This window comes from Hydra viridissima, unplaced genomic scaffold (assembly GCF_058129835.1).
Source record: "Hydra viridissima isolate aposymbiotic clone 2 unplaced genomic scaffold, HvirCarnegie_v1 scaffold_2, whole genome shotgun sequence".
In the NCBI taxonomy this organism is placed as follows: Eukaryota; Metazoa; Cnidaria; class Hydrozoa; order Anthoathecata; family Hydridae; genus Hydra; species Hydra viridissima.
The window spans coordinates 3362613-3383231 of record NW_028324301.1 but is presented as its reverse complement, the minus strand read 5'-3'; the positions used below and the strand labels follow the sequence as shown (position 1 = coordinate 3383231).

The following is a 20619-nucleotide window of genomic DNA, read 5'->3' as shown; positions in this document are numbered from 1 at the left end:
AAAAATATAAAGCAATTGATATGAAATATTAAATCTTAACAGGATCAAAATTCTGTAAATAAAAAAACAAAATACACATGTGAAAAAACAACAACAACAGGGTTTAATAGATTTTAATCTGGTAAAATCATTACCGTCAGACTTTATTGTTTGTTAACAAAGAAAGTAATGGATCTTGTTCCCTTAAAAGAACAGTTAAAGTTTTCTTTTGATAGTAATCACTGGCAATATTTTCAATGTTATCGATGATATTTGTTAAAAGATGTGCCTTTTCAGCAGATATTCCTCCAACATCGGCTTGTAAGTGGTTATAATGAACATGAAGATGATAGTAGGATGGATAGTAGTGTAAATAAGCACGAATCTCATCAGAAGACACACTATATTTTTTCACAATTTCTTCCTGATATAAAAAAATTTTATTAAACGAAACAAGGAATTAGCTTCTTTTATTTTAATATTTACAATTAAATATTTACAATTTGTTATTTCAAATACAAACTAAAAATTATTCTAAATAACAACTCAAACTAATTACCAAACCCTTTGTAAGCAAGTTTTTCAGCAAGGGCAAATGTTTTTCGTTTAAATCTCGTATAGATTTGATGTTTCGATTTTGGACTATCGCACATACATATAAACTCTCAACTTGTTTTCCATCCCATTTAATATCTGGTAGAAGAATAAAACCTGTTTCTGGATCAGAGTCTTCATATATGATACGCTCTGTTTCAGATTTATGGTTAAGAATATTATAAACCCACTGAAAAATACAAAAATATTAGTATAAATATCACAAAAATTATTAGCACAAATATTACAAAAATGTAAATAATAGAAAAATTTGTCACATCCATAAAAAATATTTCAAAGGAAATTCAACTTCAATTCAAATTGTATCAAATACTAGTTTTAAATAAGGTATGAGACTTTACACTTAAGAGATGTTAAAAGGTTATGTTTTGAGTGAGCTTTGAACAGTGAAAAGTCAAATAACAATGTATGAAATACAAAGCATAAGAGAGCTTTATTAAAAATTTCTCTTGCTAATACAGATTAAGTCTGGCATGACATTATTTGTAGGTAATAAACCATCAGAATTTGTAAAAATGATTATAAAGTTGGTAAAATCATTTAATAAAAACATTTAAAATCATTTAAAATTGTTTAAAATTAGGAAATATTGGGAAAAATTGTTAAAAAATAGATAACCTGGAAAAATCATTACAAAGTTGACCCCTTTTTTTAAAAACAATAAAATAATTTTTTAAGCTTAGTAAGTCATTTAAATCATAAAAAAATTAACTTCAGTAATAAAAAGACAAAAAAATAAAAAAATAATGCTTTGATTTTTACATTTAAAGGATCTTTGATGCAAATTCTGTGAGCACAAAAATTTAAAACAAAATATTTGAAAGTATATTTCAAAATCCTTTAGGTTTAACAACTGAATAATCAAAACATCTTTAAACTGTAAATTTATGGCCTACATAAAAGAAAACATTTTAAAAAAGAACAATAAATCAAATTCCAATAGTTTTTTAAAATGTTATTCTGTCAATGATAATATATGGTGCTTAAATATATGAATCAAAATTTCCTATTAAAATACATTTTAAATTTAGAGATAAAAAAGATGCAACTTGATAGTTAACTGAAATTACAGGTACAGAAACTTGGTTATTCAAACTAGTTGATTTTACACTAATATATAGATACAAGAATTAATGGGCTTAAATCTGCTTTAAATAGATTTAAACCCATCGGTTCTCGCATACTTTCTTGGCGCAAATTGCAGAATGTTCTAAAGATGAATTGAAAAAAGAAATTGGTCCAATAGTAAATTAAATCTGTTTTGCAGTGGAGTGCAATATCAAACTTATCAAAGTTGCTAATTCATTAAGAATGATGTTCACAAGATATTAAGCATGGATTTTTTTGAATTTAAATTTAATAATTATTTTTTATTTACTCTTTCAGGCATTAATGACAAATCATTTTTCTGTTTATTATGTAGGTTTTTGCAATCTTGGCATTAAATCTCTTTATTATCATTCCCAATTGACATTTTTGATACATCTCCTATAATACAAATATAATAATTTTTTTTTTAGTTTAGTTTTGTAGATGAACAACATAGTGAAGTCATACAACTCAATTCCCCAAACAATTCCCCCCAGTTGTCAATGATGTAAAAGATTGATAGCCCCCAATTCATATGGAGGAGATTGACATTTAATTCATGAGAATTCAAAGTTCAAAAAAGTCAAGACATGACAATTCAAAACATGACAAATCAAAGTTCTGTTTTACAAGTAATCAAAGTGTCACAATGAAATAAATTTTTTTCAGCTATTAAATACTTAGGGAGTGCGCCTTGGATTATGGGAAGCAAGGTCATGAGAGCATACATGAAGAGTTTAATAACATAGGCAGAATATACTCAAGCATATACTGGAGCCCTAAAACTAGAAAGTGTAATAAGAGACTATTTCACAAGAAATAACTTGATCACAAACTCTTAAAGAGCAAATTAATGCTTGGATTTTGAGGCTAGTTGAAAAAACAGCCTTTTTAGCAGATTTGAGTTTATGCGTAATGCACATGCCCACAATAAATGTCTTCTACTAAACTACTATGAGAATCCAATATTGGTTGGAAAAAGTCAAAAATAACACTGTGCAAACAATGATTAGTTGTGTTTATAAAATGTTGGATGCTGTTCATAGACACAGTAAAGCTGCTTTGTAATCATCTACCTTAGTTACAGTACTAATGTTGCTGTACCGTATGCTTTTTACATGAGTTTATATATTGCTTGAGTTTTATCATTGCTTGCAATCTTTCATAATATTGAAATAATTTTTTTAATTAAAAAATACTTTTTTTTTGCTGTTTTTTTAAAATGTTTGATGCTTGCTTTTTTTAATAAATTAAAATAATATCTTAGTTTGCAGGGAAGTTTTAATACCATGAATTGGAATAATCAAAATGCTAATTGTTGCATGTATTCAAACTTGTTTTCTTATTTTTTTTTTATTTTATTAATATTCTCTTCTTTTTTCTTATTTCATAATCAAACTTATAAACTGAAGTAATTATTCAACATACTTCAACATGCAAAGAATTTTCCATGACATAGGGTAAAGTGATTTTTTGATAACTATCGGGAGATTCTTCAACAACTTTTAACTTTTGGTAAGTATATTTGTTTATATGATTTGAAGTTGCAGGTCTAATAATTTGCGCAGCTATAGTGTTGTAAAAAGGTTGTGGCATAGCTGTGTGCTGGCTGTAAACATCATTAGAAAACTCCTCACTGGTATGAGTCTCAGAAGATAAAATATTGTGAATAGAGTCATCAGAGAAAGGTGGTTTTTCAAGCAATATAATGGTGTCCTCTTCAGAGTCTTTAAAACGACCTGAAAACCAAATAAAATTAATTAAAGTGTAAAACAAAAAAAATTAAAATAAAAGTAAAATAAAACTCCAACCAAATTTTAAATGTTTTCTTTACTGATGCTTTTTGAATCTTTGACATTTTAACAAAAATATTTTAAAAACTTTTAACTTTCTATTGAATGTGAATATATAAGATGAAAGTATTTTTTCAGTTAATATACTAAAATATTTCAAAGATTTTTATCATTTTATAGAATGTGAATATACAGGTAAGATAAAAGCACTTTTTCAGTTAATCTAATGTGTACTTATTATTTTTAATTTGTTATATATATCTGAAACCTATAAATTTTTACCAAAAAAATTATGAAATTATCAACTGCTTTTTTAATGTGAAAAATACAAATCACCACTAGATTGTTAATCTATATAACTATGGTAGTCATAGATTGCCTAAAAATGCCTACTTGGCTTTAATAGCCCAACTTATTTTATATTTAAAAGTATTTTAGTTGTAGACTGTCCATATAAATAACAGCAACATAAAAAAAAAAAAAAAAAAATTTTTGAGATTCCTTTATAATTATTAAAATACAGAACACAAGTTTATAGAAAAATTGCATTTAGTTTTTCTTACTCTGTCTTTTGGATTAAAAGTTGACACAATTAAGTGTTTCAGCAATAATGCTGCATAACTGTATATATTTTGTAAATGAATAAACAAAGTATTTATGAGACTGATATAATTGACAGAATGGCTTTACTAATTATGTTAATTGTCTTTAGAAATTTGAAAAAAAGACTTTAAAAAGCAAAGATTATATTATTTGTGTGAATGCTTATAAGCAAAAACGAATGAAGATTTATTTCATTGGCTACTGTGTTCATCAGATCCTTATAAATTATCATAAAAAAGGATTCTTTGTGCTTAAGGGAAAAATATTCCCTTTAACACAAAGTGTTTTAATTTTGTCAAATCAAATACCTGACAATGCTCAGATAATAAATGCTCCTGCAAAGTATTGAACTTTATCATTTACCTGGTATTTAGAAAAAGAAACCAAGCAAGCATATAAAATCAATTTTCCATTTATAATTATTTGTTTAAGAAATGTCTGAAAACTAAGTATGACACACATGTTAAAAATATGCTCTAAATTACTAAACAAATAACTAATCTTCATCAGATTTATGTATAATTTGTTTATTTTGTATTTGCTGCCAATTTTGATTTTAACTAGGCATTATCTTTTATACTTTTAAAGTGTTTTATAAGTTTTATAATTGCTCATGCACAAATTTTTCAAAAAAACCCGAGTTTTTACAGTTCACATCTAATGTCTGCTCTTATCTAACAATATGCCACTAAAATTATTGTAAAGATTGTAATAAACCACATTATTTGTAATGCATTTTTGATACTGATGATTGCTGTACCTACATTGGTAGAATTCTTAAATTAAAAAATATTAGTACAACAAAAATTTAATATAAAAAAAGTGTAATATATAATAATAACCTAAGTATCAATTTAAAAAAATCCCAAAAATATTCCAGAATGAACTTTGAGAAGTTTTTTTTTATATAATAACTATATAATTTTATATAATATTTATACAATTTACATAATATTTTTTTATATAATTAGTTTTATATAATTTATTCTTATATAATTATATAATTTTTTTAAAAATAATATCTTACATAATTTTATTTTATAATATCTTACATAATTTTATTTTAATTTTAACCACTAGAACTTACTCTTTGTATATATATTTTAGATCAATTTTTTAAATAGAAAAAAACATTCTTCACAGTCATCTCTATAAATCATAAGAGCTGCATTGTCAGACATTTCACTGTAATAACTTTTTTAATATATTAACCAAAAAACATCTTACCATGCACATGAATTTTTTTTGATTTTGTATCATTTAAGAGAACTTTAATTATTGTAAAACTTCCAAAATCCAGGCCTTTTTTACATACTTCAACAGCTCTCTTTTTCAAAACTGGTTTTTCTTCCATTTTTAAAAAACTTAATAGAAAAATATTATATTTTATGTTTATATTGCAACTCAGACAGCTTTTTTTCTTTTACATTTTTTTAAAACAGTTAACATTTGTAAAAGATTGAATAATAACAACTAAAATATTTACTTTTCCATATGAAAAAATATGTCCATTTTAAAAATTTTTTTGCAATCTAAAAATGCACACATAAAATATTACTAGAACTAATATAACATAACTTTTGCTTTTTGCCAAGTTTTTGCCTACTCCTGCAATAAAGGATCAAGAATATTTTCATTACTAGGCATTTTCTTAATATTTTCTTTGTAACTAGCTAATAACACTAGGCACATCCCCAAAGTTATCATAAGTCCACCAGCAATTTCTTTGATGTTAAGAACTTCATCAAGAATAAAGTAGGCCATAATCACACTTATAAAAACTTGTAAAGGCCATGAAGCAGTAACCAATGTTGAGTTAATTGCCTTATTACACCAAGATATCAACATATAACACAGAGCTGAAGTTACAAATACAGCATAAATTAAAGGAAATAAGGTTTCTTTAGTAATAGTTTGAAACTTTTCAGGTTTGTTAATGTAGTACAGACTTGAAATAGCAGTTGAAATAAAACCAAAGAAATAAATCCAAGCCGTTGAACCAATGGGATAGTTACGCCATCTTGATGAACAATTTTGAAATATAAATTTCCGTTGTAAGACTATCATCAGTGCAGCTGCTAATGTATTCCCAAGAAGGAATAAATAACCAAAAATGTAAGAGGAGTTTTTTTTACTATTGGTTTTTATTGCAGTGGAGACTTTTCCAATTGAGGCAAGAATAGCACCAGAAGTAGCAATAAAAACCCCAATGATTTTTGTACACCCTAATTTGTCATTTAATTTAGGAAATTTTTCAGATCTAAATATAATAGCAAGAAGATAGCTCCAAACAGGTACAATTGGTTGGAACATAGATGCAACTGCAGCATTTGTATAAATAATACCAAGGAGGTAAAGTAATTGACCAGCACACAATCCAAATAGGCCAAAAAGAGCGAAAATCCCCACTTCTCTAGATGAAAAAAAAAAAATTAATAAGATTTTAGATGAGAATCCATTTTATAACAATCCATTTATTTTATATATAAAGCTTAAATTATAGGATGTCTTTGCATTTTCTTTAAACCATACTCTAAAAATTGTTGAATATAACTATGCTACTTTTTTAAGAAAAATAAATCCAAATTAGACAAACTTGATTGAGCTAAATAGACTTTCTTTGATAATAATAAACAGTAGAAACCACAGACAGTTAACAAAAAGAAAAATTGGGTTACAATCCTAGATAAAAAAAAAAGGTTTTAGTATAAGTGGCATATACTTTTATAATAACAGATAATGCAAACTTTCAATAAACATTTTTTAAAGTTTTTAACAACAACTGATATTTTTTAAATTGAAATGCATGATTATTCAATTTAAATATAAAATAAGATACAATATTGGATAAAAACTTTTTTAAGAAATAACTTATATATTATACCAGTCATTTGTCATCAGTTACAGAGAATTTAGTGAAAATTATCATGTGGCCTAAAAACCATTTAAATTTAAAGTGTAAAAAAATATGCTATTAATTGTTTGCAATTTTATTACCTAAAATTCAGTACCATTAGCTTTCCTTCAGCAACAAATGCAGCTAAAGACAAAACAGGAACAGCACAAGCATCACGAAGAAGGCAAAAAACTAAGGGATCCACATTATTGTCCTTTCCATATTTTGAAAAGATCACTGCATAAAATCCAAAACCAAATTGGATGGTAGCAAGTGCAAGACATATAAGTACACAGTTTGCCATTTTTGGTTTCAAATTGAAGTTTGGCTTTCAACTTAAGTCTTATTAGGAGTTAGAGACTTGCATCGCATTCTTTTAGTGTCTTTTTGCTTTAAACCGTTGTATCTATATTTCTTATCTACCACCGCGAAATTGTATTAAATGTTTGTTTTCCTTTTAAATTCACTTAATGCTATTTTTTTCCCCCATCTTTTGTTTCATACATTTTGTTCTAAGAAAAAAAGCCTTTTAGAATATGTAATAAAAATAACAGCGCTCTATTTTTGTCTTTAAAATATTTCATTTGAGCACCAAAAGAATGTTTTTTTTAATTGTTTACTGTATTTGCTAATTTAAATTCAGGAAAACTGACAAAATTCTAAATTATCACTAGAAAGTCTAAGACCGATACGTTCCAGTGTATACAACCCAGAGTCCTTCAACAATCCTTAAATGAGGAAAACAGCATAGTGTTGATATTTGCGATAACACTTGCTTACACATGATAGAGCAAGACTCATACAAACGTTCTACATTTGGGTGGTCATAACATGGCGTCACCCAGAAGGTTACATAAAAGGTTGTCACGATGTTTTATAACAAGACCGCAGGGTTATCTACAAGTTTACAAATTCATCTCCCAATCGGATTTTTTTGACCATAATGACTGTGAAAAATCAATGTTTCTTGAGAAATTTTAAATGAAAAATAATGACCAAAAAAATTTGTTCATGTTCATGCCGCACTAATTTTAAAACGAAAAAAGAACAAGTGATAATGATAGTAAAATCTGTCGTTTTCCTAAGTAAAAAGCCTGAACTATTTTTTAGACAGTCATGATATTCATGCATTGATAGATTCAATAGATATTGCTAAAAACAACAGAATTACGCTTTTGACATTTCCACCCGATTGCACTCATAAACTATAGCCAATTGACTGATCTGTGTTGGGCCATTCATTTTATTTGTATAAAAGGCTCTAAGGTTTAGAGCAGAAGACTATATTATACTGATTAACGAGTAATTTATTTTTCATAATTTCAAATTTGTGTACAGGTTAGTTATAAGGTTAATGTCTTCTTATACTGCCAATATTCCATATAAGGAATCAAATTTACACCTACTTTTTAAAATCGAAATTTAGAGAAATATTGCTTGTTTGAGTGATCGATGTTTAAAAGTAACTAGTATAAGATTGGTAAATAATTGTCCAACTTTAGCCGATGACCCATAAGTGGAACTAGATAGTAAGACTGGAGCGTCAAAGAAAACTGCTTTGATAATAAATGTGTGCCTTTAGTAAGAAGATGGTTAACTCATAAAAACAGCTCACAAATAAATTTTCTTCACGGTCTGAGATAAGGTTATTGTTTTTAAGGTTCTTTATCAGATTAAAAGGGCATATTTATCTATTTTAAGTGCATAAAAGGCAAACTTAATCAACCCTCTTTAAAAGTCGTTTTTAGTGCATATTTTAAGCACTCAAAAAGGGTTTTTTGAGAGCACAGTTTTAATTTTTCTATGATCTATACTACAAGTTAGATTGCAAAGCTACGACCGGAAAAATAACAACCAGTTAGGTTACACAAGTAAATAATTGAACTTGTCAAATGGAATTTGTTCAGCAACCATCATTTAGAACAGGGTTTTTTAACCTGTGGTCCTGTGGCATGTTTCTGGAGGTCTTTGTAGCAGGGCACGGATTTAGTAAAAATTAAGGGATGGAATTTTGATTTTTTGAACGGGAAAACTTTTATATTTTTAATTAATAGTTGATAACAAGCTATTGCAAATGAAAAGAATCACTCATTATTTAAAGGTTAATTTTAATTATTGCTTTAGTTAAAGGCTCTGCGACGGAATACTTGTGATCTTTTTTATTTTGTTTGTTGCTTAAATCATAGTCATAGTATTTAAATAGTCTGGAAACGCGGGCCGTTTTCTCATAACACTTAAGTTCCTTTCAATACTAGTGCTCAGACTACTTTAGAGTGCATCAAATTGTAAACATAGTACTTAGCTGCTACTTAATTTCATTTACTCTGTGATAAATATTGAAAATGCCAGGAGCCAATTGCGCTATATTTGGTTGTTCAGTATCAAGAAATCATGTTGGATTGTCTATATTTCGTATTCCAACAAAAGATGACGAATATAGTGCAAACTGGAGACAGAAGTTAATAAGTGTAATTACACATGACAGAGTGATTGACAAAGGATTAAAAGCTCAAATCGAAAAAAGAAATCTTTATATTTGTGAACGTCATTACACAAAGGATCAACTTCTTCGTCGTGAGTAAATTGGAGTATTTTATATATTCAATATATCTGCTGCTTCAAGAAATTGGTTTGTATATGCCATATAATTATAATATATGGAAGCATTTCATTGACTGTATAATTAGATGGATGACTTCAGATATAATACGTTATCTTCAAAATATATTTATTTGAAATGTTAGCTAATAGAGCCTAATAAACTTTATATTTTATATAAAGTTTACTTAGCTGGATTAGTTGACAAATATTATATCAGTATTAACATTGTGTTGGTATCTATACTGGAAACAAGAAAATTCAGGTACATTTTTATAATTTTAGATGATTTAAAAACTACACTTATTCCTGGATCAATACCAAAAATAAATTTACCACAAAAAAGTTTTTCTATTTCAAGGTAAAATAAAATTATTTTGAAAAATAATAAAGAATATATATATATATATATATATATATATATGAAAATAGTTTTTTGTTTATACTGTTGTATAATTGCAAATAAACTACTTGAATTGATAATTTTATTTTAGCACAACTTCTCGTAAATCTGCAGAAATCATAGTTGATAAGAAATCCAATTTAAATACTCAACCAAACTCAATCCAGGAATGTTACAAACCAATGGAAGAATTTACTAAGCGTATAGTACATCTTAATCTTCCTTCTGGTTGGAATATAAATAATAATATTTCTCACGTTCATATTTTTGAAAAAGATGAAATTCATGCAGTTACAAAAACAGACATTTATTGATGCTTCTTTAACATTTATACTTCGCATTTATGCCTGGCGTTTACCATCAACCCATGAAGTTTATAAAAGTTATGACAGTTCAATGAAAAATATCACTTTGTCAAACTTGATCAAAGTTATTTCAAGTTATAGTATTTGTCTAGGAGTCTCACTCGATGAAGCAAAAAAGTCTGCCATCAAACATTGTGTCCCTAAAATATATAATCAAACAGAATTTAACTTTCATGGTACTTATCAAACTGAGTATTTCAGATCAAGTACATGTTCAGTTTTGAGCAAACTGAAATGTTGTGATAACTGTATTATAAATGAAAAAACTTTAATTTCTAAGTCTTCCAAATCATCAAAAAGAAAGCACAGTGTAGCGAAAAAGCCTGCTAAACTTAATGCACCAATATCATTGACTTCTCCAGATCGCCTAAAGTTAACAATTCAAAACTATAGAATTGAAAATAAGGAGTTGAAAGAAAAAATCATTGATTTACAAAATTCAATTTCAAAATCTGCCCTGACTATCAGTTCAAGTTTAAGTGATGATTTAATATCAATTATGTCAAATGCAGATCAAAACAAAATCTCACCTTTTATGAAGCTATTTTGGGAGGAGCAGCAAAAATATTTGAGGTTATCTCCAACTAATGTAAGATATCATCCTATAATAATTCGATACTGTCTTTCACTGGCATCAAAGTCTGCTGCAATGTATGATGATATACGTTACAATGAGAAATCAGGAACAGGTTTTCTTGTCCTTCCAAGTCGTCGTCGCTTACGTGATTATAAAAATTACATTAAACCTAAACGTGGATTCAATAAGGAAATAATTGATGAATTAAAAGAAAAAACCAAAGATTTTTCGGAGCAAGAAAAATTTATTGTCATTCTAATGGATGAAATGAAAATTCAGGAAAACTTAGTTTGGGACAAGCACACTGGGGAGATTGTGGGTTATGTTGATCTTGGTGATGCTGATGTTAACATAGCAACTTTGCCAAAAGTAGATGATTTTGCTACCCATGTTTTAGTATTTCTTGTTCGTAGTATTGTCAATCCTTTTAAATTTAGTTTAGCTAACTTTGCAACAACTGGAGCCACCGCTTGTCAAATTTTTCCATTGCTTTGGAAAGCAATTGGAATTTGTGAATTAAATTCCTTAAAAGTTATTGCTGTAACTTGTGATGGAGCTTCTGCAAATCGCAAGTTGTTTAAAATGCATTTTACCATGACACGTAATGATGATATGAATCCGCATGTTGATGTCACATATAGAACCCTTAACTATTTTAGTTCAGAAAAACGATTTATTTATTTTATATCTGACCCACCACATTTAATTAAGACAGTTCGTAACTGTTTATCTAACTCAAAAAATGCAGAAGGAACAAGATATATGTGGAATGGTGGTATGTTCATATTGTGGAATCATATTGCTGATATATTTTATGAGGACAGAGAATGTGGCTTACATATTTTGCCTAAACTCACTTTTGAACATATAAAATTGACGCCATATTCAATAATGAATGTTAAACTTGCTGCTCAAGTGCTAAGTTCTACTGTATCAAAAGTTTTATTACATTACGGACCACCTGAAGCTGAAGGCACTGCTAAGTTTTGTGCCTTAATGGATAGCTTCTTTGATATAATGAATATAAGAAGTTTAAATGGTCATAAATTTGATCTAAAACCAAATCTAGCTCCATTCTCATCATTAAATGATGATAGGTTTTTTTGGTTACAAAGTGTTTTTTTGCAATACTTTAAAGATTGGTTAAAATCTATTGAAGAGCATCCTGGAGATATTTCAAAAATTTCAAAATCAAAGATGTTCATTGCCCATCAAACATATGAAGGTTTGAAGATTACAGTTCATTCAATTATAGAATCTGTTCAGTTTTTACTGCAGCAAAATGTAAAATATGTTTTAACTGAACGCTTTTGTCAGGATCCAATTGAAAATTATTTTGGACGCCAACGATCACTTGGATCACGAAAAGATAATCCATCTGTTAATGACTTTGGTTACAATGATAACATGATAAGAAATCAGAAAGTATTTCTTCCTGTAACTGGAAATGTAATTAGCTATACAGATAATACGAGTGATAGTATTAAATCGTGTTAAAAAAAAATTTAAACCAAGTAAAAACTGTATTAAACATAAGATAATATTTTTTGATGAGTTCAATTATTAATATTTTTCACTTAAAATTTAACATATATAGATTTCGACTTATTTTCTTTTTTAAAAATGTAGTACACTATTTTTAAAATATTTTTTGGTATAAATGTATTGGTCAAAAATAATCAATTTTAAAGATCTGTCTATATCAAAATTTATCTTACAATTTAAAAAAATGGTAACACTATAAAGTATTAGATGTGTTATTGTTAATTTAAAATTGAAAAAACAATTATATTAATTTTGTTATTGATATTGTATATATCAAAGTTGATTTATACAATATCAATATGAAATATATCATAAACTTATACATCATAAAAGTAAGTCATTAAGTATTCATTTTACTACTTCAGGAGTAGTTAGTAATATGCTATTAATATTTTTAAAAGATATGTGGCTATGAAAATAGCCGTTTTCATAAGTCCAAGTCATGCCAAGTCTTTAATGTCCTTGTTCCAAAGTTGAGACTTTTTTTTTAATTGCTTTTCTTAATGCATTTGATTTTGTTTGACTTTTAGAAATCTTGAAAGCTTGCAACTTATCTTTCACATAGGAAAATGTACGAACACGTATATACAGAGTTAGAAGATCTTCTAATAAATTAAGTGCTATTTCTTTTTGAACTTTTTCAGTTGAACTATGTATAATTTTTGAAAAGTTAACAAGCACAAAAGAGTCTTTAATTAACGTATCAACTATTTCTTTGCAATTGATAGTATGAGATGACTTTTTTGCCATAGAAATAAAATGGTACTCTGCAGTAGTAAAGATACAAATAACCTCTTTACTTACTTTCCATAAACCACCCCTATCATGCAAATTAACATGTTTATGCTCTGGCAAAGAAATTGTTTCTCCTGTACATTTACCAGCAAGCAAAAATGATAAACACTGTTTATGATACAAACTAGACATGTTAGAACTAAATCTAATTCTACGATAAAAGGTACCAAAAACATAACCACTAAGATAAGCGATAATAGATTTTTCTTTTTCAGTAAACTGATAAGATTCATGTTTAAATGTTAAAACATCATTATTAAAGGAGGCGCCAGTCAGATGAGCCAAGACAAGATTAGCAACTTCAAAACTTAAAAGAAGAGTGCAGTTTTGGCTAAGATTTTTAAAAGGACTTGGTGCTTCAGAAAATATTTTGTAGAAAGCTGGGTAAAAATTTTCAGCATTTCCATCAAATGATTCAATAATACTTTTTATTAAAGAATAAGCTGTATTGACCTCTATACATGTCAATTTAAAATTTTTAAATTCAGTTCTTATTTTAGTAGGGTAGCATTCATCTATGGCAAGCTTTTCTGCACTCTGAATCAAGTAATTTTGAAAGCAATTAGAATGAAGAATAAGCTCTGCTATTTTTTTCTCTTTACTAAACTGTTTATCAATAAGCTTGTCCTTGTGCTTGGCATTGAGGTGACGAGTTAAACCACCTTGTGATAAACATCTTTTTTCGCAATATAAACACAAAAATACACGCTCTTCATTTGCGTTAGGAATATTTCCAACAGCTAACTCAACAGTTGAACTAAAATTAGGATCAGTCTCCAACAAATCTTCATCAATAGCAGCTAAAACAGCATCAAATTCATCTAAATTATTAGAAACTGCGGCAGAAAAAGTCATTTTAAAATTATTTGATGCACTCTCAGTCCGGTCACCCTTAAATGTTCAAGTTATTGAACGAAATCCATAGAAGACGACCCGCGTTTCCAGACTATTTAAATACTATGACTATGCTTAAATTTAGCGTCGCGTAATTCACGGACGACCCTAAAAAAAAAAAAATTTGAAAATTCGATTTTAAAAGAATGCTGGAATTTCAAGCCATTAAATGACATTCTTTTAACTGTTAATGATGTTAATCCACGCGACTGAAGTTATTTTTAATATATTAATAATATTTTGTGTAATTAATGATGTTTTTCTATTGTTAGAAATACGTATTTGTTGTAAGTTTTCGTTTTTTTTTAGCATCTTATAAAAATTAGCATGTAACTGATAAAGTAAAGTTTTAACTTTCAAAAAACTATTTTTTCGTCCTCTTGCATGTGTTCTTTCGTGCGTGTACACCAAGCTTTCCGCATCCATTAATAATATTAGTTATTTTTCAACTTTCTTTGTGTCAAGTGAGCAAACGAATACAAACAAAAAAGTTTTTTTTTTTTTTTGTCTATCGTATATTTTGCAAAAGTGTTAAGTGCCAGCCAAAACCGAATCACTATGAAAGCATTCAATGCGCTTTATTAAGATTGAAAGCTGGCACTTTACCCAAAATAGGTTTTACTCCCACGCAAAAACCATGTTTAGAAGCATCATACAAAGTTGCATACCGCATTGCCCAACAAAAAAAATTACACTCTATTGCAGAAACTCTTCTAAAGTCTTGTTTACTAGACATAGTAGAACTCGTGTAAGGTAGAGATCAAAGAAAGTTGAAGCGGTGCCTTTGTCGAATGATGTCATTCATTCTAGAATTGTTGAACCTTCCAACGCTATTTCCATTCAGTAGGCAACCGGACGAGAGCACAGATGTATCACAGTGCTGCCAGCTCTTTGTGTTTGTTCGTTATGTATAATACATTTAGAAACACAAAGTATGAAAGAAGAGTTTTTGTTTTGCAACTCACATTTGGGAACTACGAATGCAACGGATGTTTTTAGTATGATAAAAAGATTTCTTGCAAAACACGATGTCGATTGGAAAAATAAACTAGGCAGTTTGTGTACAGATGGAGCATCTGCGATGCTCGGAAACACTTCAGGTTTATCAGCATTTGTTAAAAAAGAGGTTCCTAATGTCACGATAACTGATTGCTTTTTACACCGACATGCATTAAAATCTCAAACTTTGCCTACTTTCTTGAAAGGAGTTATGTCCACGTGTATCAAAATAATTAACTTCATAAGAGCCAGCGCTCGAGAAAATGGGATCTGACACAATGTATTACTGTATTATACAAAAGTTTGCTGGCTATCAAGAGAACAAGTTTTAAAGCGCTTATTCGAGTTACGCGTAAAAGTCTCGATATTTCTGAAAGATAAAGAATGCGCATTGCATAGGTATGTGCGTATCTGGGTTTTTACGGCACCGATTTTAAAGACAAAAACTGTGACCTTTTTTTTCACAGCTTGCTCGAAGTCGGTGTGGTAATGATGTATTTACTTGTCTTTTTTTTTAGAATTTTATATCAGCTTAGACTTTATTAAAAAAGTAGAATGTTCTATGTTAAATAAATTATGGTTTTTTTTTACGTGTAATAAATTTTTCAGTTTTTTTATTGCTATTTAAAATTGTGTTCCTGTTCTGGCACTGCATTGATATTGAAGGCATCTTGGTACATATTTGAAATTTTCCAGTCAACTGTATAGATCTATTTTCTATGTGCCTGCCAAATTTCATTAAAAATATTCATGACCACTTACCGTATTTTTCAACCCAGTGGAGGTACCATTTCCACCTCTTTTAGCGTTACTGTGACTGTTACACTTTATAAAACTGTTTCTGCTATTGTTACTGTTACTTTTTGTTATAAATTCTGTTGTTTTTTTTACAGTTACCAGTGATTTTCATTCGGTTTTAAAATTTCGTTTCTGTTCCGGAGGTGCATTAATATTGAAGGCATGTTGGTACATATTTAAAATTTTACAGGCAGCTGTATAGATCTATTTTCTATTTCCCTGCCAAATTTCATCAAAAAATATTCATGACCACAATACCCTATTGTTCCACGCAGTGGAGGTATGTATTTCCACTTCTGTTACATAGTGTTAGGGGGAGGGGCGGTTTTTGACAGTAGAGAATTCAGTATATTTGTTTTTTTTATTCATTATAATGATATATTTTATTAGAACTGTTATTTATATATTTATCTTTCATTGAAGTTCATTAGTAACGATAAAAATAAGGCGAAAACGCTGAGGCTTTTAATGTATTTAAAGATCACCTCCATAAATATATATATATATATATATATATATATATATATATATATATATATATATATATATATATATATATATATATATATATATATATATATATATATATATATTTATGCATGTTTTATAAAATTTTATTATAAATTTTACTATTACGTTTTAAATCATTAAAAATACTTTGTTTCTTTAATTCGAAACTTTTTTAGTTACGTTTTTTAATCGTTTTGCAGATTTCACTATGCAAAATCATGCACAAATTAACAATAATTCTATTACAAAGCTGCCGTTAGCCGAACGCGAGTTTAATACGAAAGTTGCATTTTTCTTAAGCAATGCTTCATAAAAATAATGTTACTTAAATGAGCATAACTTTTTTTGTAATGATTCTTTTTTCATAAAGTTTTCACCATTTCATTACAAATTCAGAGCTCTTTCGAACCATGTATAAAACTTGAATAAATAAATGGTTTGAAATTTTTACACACATACCTACATTGTATCAAATTCTGGAAGCTGAAAACTTTTTGCAAAGACTAGCATACTACCGACATTTTTAGTTATTTGAACGATATAAACTTGTCTCCTCAGGGTCCTACCGTCACTATCGTGGGTGCATCTGAGAAGTTAAAAGCTTTTCTTGGTAAGCCTCCACTTTGGAAAAGGAGAGTGGATGTAGGTGTTACCGCGAACTTTTTTATGTTGGAAGAACTACTGTCACACAATGTTGTGCAATTGGCGAGAAGTTTAAATGAACAAGTACAAAAGGAAGTCTCAGAACATCTTGAAGCACTACAGATTTCTTTTGAAAAGTACTTTTGCCCTGAACACCTTAATCAGGAGACTTGGGTGCGTTGCGCATTTTATGATTGCTATTAATATTTTTATTGCTATAGTTTTTTTTTTGATTGCTATTAACGTTTTCAATGATGAAGATCTCATTAAAGATTATTTAATTGACATGAGATACAAAGCAGTATTGCGAACTGAATTTCATCCAAAGGCTACTTGTGATTTTTGGTGTAGTTTAGGACAACCTGACCCTCTCCTAATTAAACGAGCAAAATCTATATTAATTCCGTTTTTTACTACGTACCTTTGTGAATCAGTATTATTGTCAATAAAAGGGGACGTCCATAAAGTACGTACGCAGTAAAAACAATGCTTTTGGACCCCCCTCCCCCCTTGTACGCACTTGTACGCTTTTACACCCCCTCCCCCTCTGCGTTCGTACGCGTTATTTATTAAAAAAGTATGACCTCCCCCCCCACCCACCCAAAAAAAAAAGTTTTCAAATCATTAAATACAAAAAAGATCAATTTAGCTATTTATATTTCCATAAATGGTGACTTAAATAAATTGAAAATGTTATGGAAAACAGGCATGAACTCTGCTTCTAATCTTTCATTAGTAATCTCCTCACTGACTTCTTCACTTTCACTTAAACCACTCTCCATATCAATCTTTATTTTTTGTTTTTTATGTGCTTTCTTGTGTCGTTTCATTGCTGCCTCGCTCGGCCAGTATTTATTGCATTTGTCGCAAATTCCGTTTAAAAGCTTTTTTTCCAAAGAAGGACAATACAGATCAAATGGTATAATTTTGTACTTTAAGCCTTCTGTAGGTATATCTTGTAGCAAAAACCTATGCGTCAGAGGTGCAAAGTTTGAATAGTTTGATATGTTTTTAAAATATCGAGACGGTTCCATCGCTTTGTAACCATTCTCGCAGTACTCGTAGATGGTCGGAAATGGAATGAAACGTTGGGGGATGGTATTCAGCCAATTTGTTTCAAACGATGAACAACATAACTTGTCCTGGCATTTCACAACTTGTAGAAAGTATCGCGATTGCTGGCAATGTTTCTCTACCCAAACAGGATCAGGATTCGGCGGTTTATATGCTTTTCCAACTGGTACTGCCCGGCAATTAACAAGGTAACCGTCGATGACGGTTTTCTCCCAAACTTGGGATAAAACGTCAGCCGCTTTTTGGAAACTTTCTACCTCCAGTTCTTGGTTGATTGTCTTCCCAGAAGAATCAAAGTGATCGCCAAAATAATCATGGGGAAGAACTATTCCAGCCAAATCACGAGAAAGAGGTGCCATTCTTCTTTCAATGGGGTTGAAGGCTGAAAGCCCAGCTGCATTCACACCGTGAAGCAAGACATCTAAATCCAGCAAGCGGAAGAGATCAACAGCAGTTGCTAACGTTTTAGGGAAGCGTGGTGCCTCATCTTGAGCTCCACCAGTCTCCATTAACATAATTGGTTTACGTCTAACCATCTTGGTTTCAAAAAGCTCCCTAACATCAAAAGCATGTGTAAAAGCATTCGATGTATCGTGTTTCCCACTTCTTATGCGTATGAAAGTGTCTCCACTGTAGGATACATTTCCATTATTGTTAACTTCGCATATGCCACACACCGATGGGATTAACTTGTGCTGTGGGCCAACGACAAAGTCATGATCCATAAGTTTGACCTTGTATTCCATATGCATCAGCAACGGCGCTTGAAGGTTTGCAGCAGTAAGAGCCAACGGTACCCTGGCTTTAACATCATTGGACATGAAAAGCACAGCTTTTGGTCCAAACAATTTGCAAACTTCAAACATGTCATCAATAAAAGATTTGGCAAACATTCTATCATCATTTCTTTTTCGCAGTGAATTTTCTGGACGTAGTAGCTTCATAGGAACTGTTTTTACGTGCTTTTTTCCTTCATGGGTGTTTTCACGTCGTGGTAAAAGACGAAGGTACAAACTACTTCTACTCAAGTTGAAGCCTATTTTCGTCAGCTCTTTCTGAAGATCATCCAAAGTGGAGACACTGCGAAAACATTCTGTTCTTCGACGCTCATCTGCTGCTGATGAACTTTGCACAATTTTTATGATTGTTGATAAAAGTTCTGGTTGATCAATTTCGAGCCGTGGTCGTCCAGGATGGTTTCGCATAAACTGTTTCAAAGCACTTGATACTTCAGGGTTGTTTTGACAAACTGTTTCGATGCCCTCTTTAAGTTTTTGTCTCCGTTTTCTTTGTCGTGCCGATTCACGAATCAATCTGAAAACAAAATATTACACAAATCTTTGATTCCGTTATAAAACCTTCTATACTTAAGGTTTCCTGGATTCTGCGAACTTTGTAAATCCTCAATTAGAAGTTCTTATTGACAATTTGAAAAACAAAGTTTTGAAAGTTACTGCCTGCTTAAAAGTTTGGTTTTTATGGCCAAGACGTCTGTCTATGCTTCTTAGCTCTATTCGATATATCTCTTAACATTTACCTGTCCAAGTTTGTTTTTTATCTTCTTTTGCTTTCTTTCACATTGTCTAATTGTTTCCTCGTTACAGTAGACAAACCAGAATCGCGTAAGATTATCAAGGATGAAAGCTGTGATTCAAGATCTGAGATTTTCTTCCGACTTTTAACTTGCGTCGGATTTGCTCTTTCCTTCTCGTTTGATGTTAAATCTAAATTAGGAAATACCCAAAAATAAACTATTATAAATTCTTGACAGTTATAGAGGTTGGATATAGAGAAAATGGTCAAGTTGTCCAGTTATGATGAATAAAACTATGCATATGCAATATAGTCGTACAATGTAGTTTAATTACCAATTCGGTTGAATTTAATATATAGAAAATCACGAGAGAAAAAGTTTGTAAATTATTACAAAAAATGGCTTACTAAGTTCAATCCTTTCAGGTTCTGTCGTAGTTACGTTCGGAAAACTTTGTATTTTATTTGACGAAGACGACCCTGGATGGATATCTTTTTTCTTTTTGCTAGGCGGTGATAAAGCATTTCCCCAGAATGACATGATTGATCCTTTTGACTTTTTTGCTTTCACTTTTAATTCGTTTACTTTTTTTTCATACAAAGACTGATCATATTTTACTATTTTCCACAACTCCTGTGCGTGCTGATTCTGCTTTTGTTTTTCAAGTGTTGAATATGCTTTCTTATATAACTCAACGAGTTGAAGATACTTTTTCTCGTTCCCAACAAATTCGTACGACGTCTTGGGAGTAAGCAGTTTTTTTTTTGTTGCAACGTTTTCAATTATTCGATTAGAAAGATAAAAGTTTTTGTTTATCTGGAAATAAACGATTTAATGATAAGATTCAGTGTCGTTAAAGCGAAGAACGTAAAAAGATAACCCGACTCAAATTAATTGCAGTTACATTTCG

At 29.6% G+C, this 20619-nt stretch overlaps 4 protein-coding genes and 2 pseudogenes across 5 annotated transcripts; 2 read left to right on the top strand and 4 right to left on the bottom strand.

The window, feature by feature from the left end:
• Positions 1–99: 99 nt before the first annotated feature.
• LOC145181703 (m7GpppX diphosphatase-like) lies at positions 100–6492 on the bottom strand. The gene is made up of 4 exons (XM_080056853.2): positions 5307–6492; positions 3112–3422; positions 539–763; positions 100–403 (listed from the first exon to the last, which is right to left on the bottom strand). Exons 1-4 carry the CDS (start codon positions 5431–5433, stop codon positions 137–139), a joined length of 930 nt encoding a protein of 309 aa, XP_079912979.2. The 5' UTR covers positions 5434–6492; the 3' UTR covers positions 100–136.
• LOC145181696 (uncharacterized) lies at positions 5546–14275 on the bottom strand. Its single transcript, XM_090077860.1, has 3 exons — positions 14228–14275; positions 7077–9149; positions 5546–6492 (listed from the first exon to the last, which is right to left on the bottom strand). The coding sequence occupies exons 2-3, from the start codon at positions 7277–7279 to the stop codon at positions 5682–5684; spliced, it is 1014 nt and encodes a 337-aa protein (XP_089933986.1). The 5' UTR covers positions 7280–9149; positions 14228–14275; the 3' UTR covers positions 5546–5681.
• Positions 9196–12626, top strand: LOC149891590 (uncharacterized; annotated as a pseudogene). The gene is made up of 3 exons (XR_016449646.1): positions 9196–9549; positions 9859–9934; positions 10068–12626. The product of XR_016449646.1 is annotated as an uncharacterized LOC149891590 (transcript).
• LOC149891589 (uncharacterized) lies at positions 12868–14113 on the bottom strand. Its single transcript, XM_090077859.1, has one exon. It carries the CDS (start codon positions 14111–14113, stop codon positions 12917–12919), a length of 1197 nt encoding a protein of 398 aa, XP_089933985.1. The 3' UTR covers positions 12868–12916.
• Positions 14276–15086: 811 nt separating the features above from the next.
• On the top strand, positions 15087–17305 carry LOC149891588 (uncharacterized). Its single transcript, XM_090077964.1, has 2 exons — positions 15087–15278; positions 17018–17305. The coding sequence occupies exons 1-2, from the start codon at positions 15087–15089 to the stop codon at positions 17303–17305; spliced, it is 480 nt and encodes a 159-aa protein (XP_089934090.1).
• A 445-nt stretch (positions 17306–17750) lies between these two features.
• On the bottom strand, positions 17751–20467 carry LOC149891587 (uncharacterized; annotated as a pseudogene).
• Positions 20468–20619: the final 152 nt, after the last annotated feature.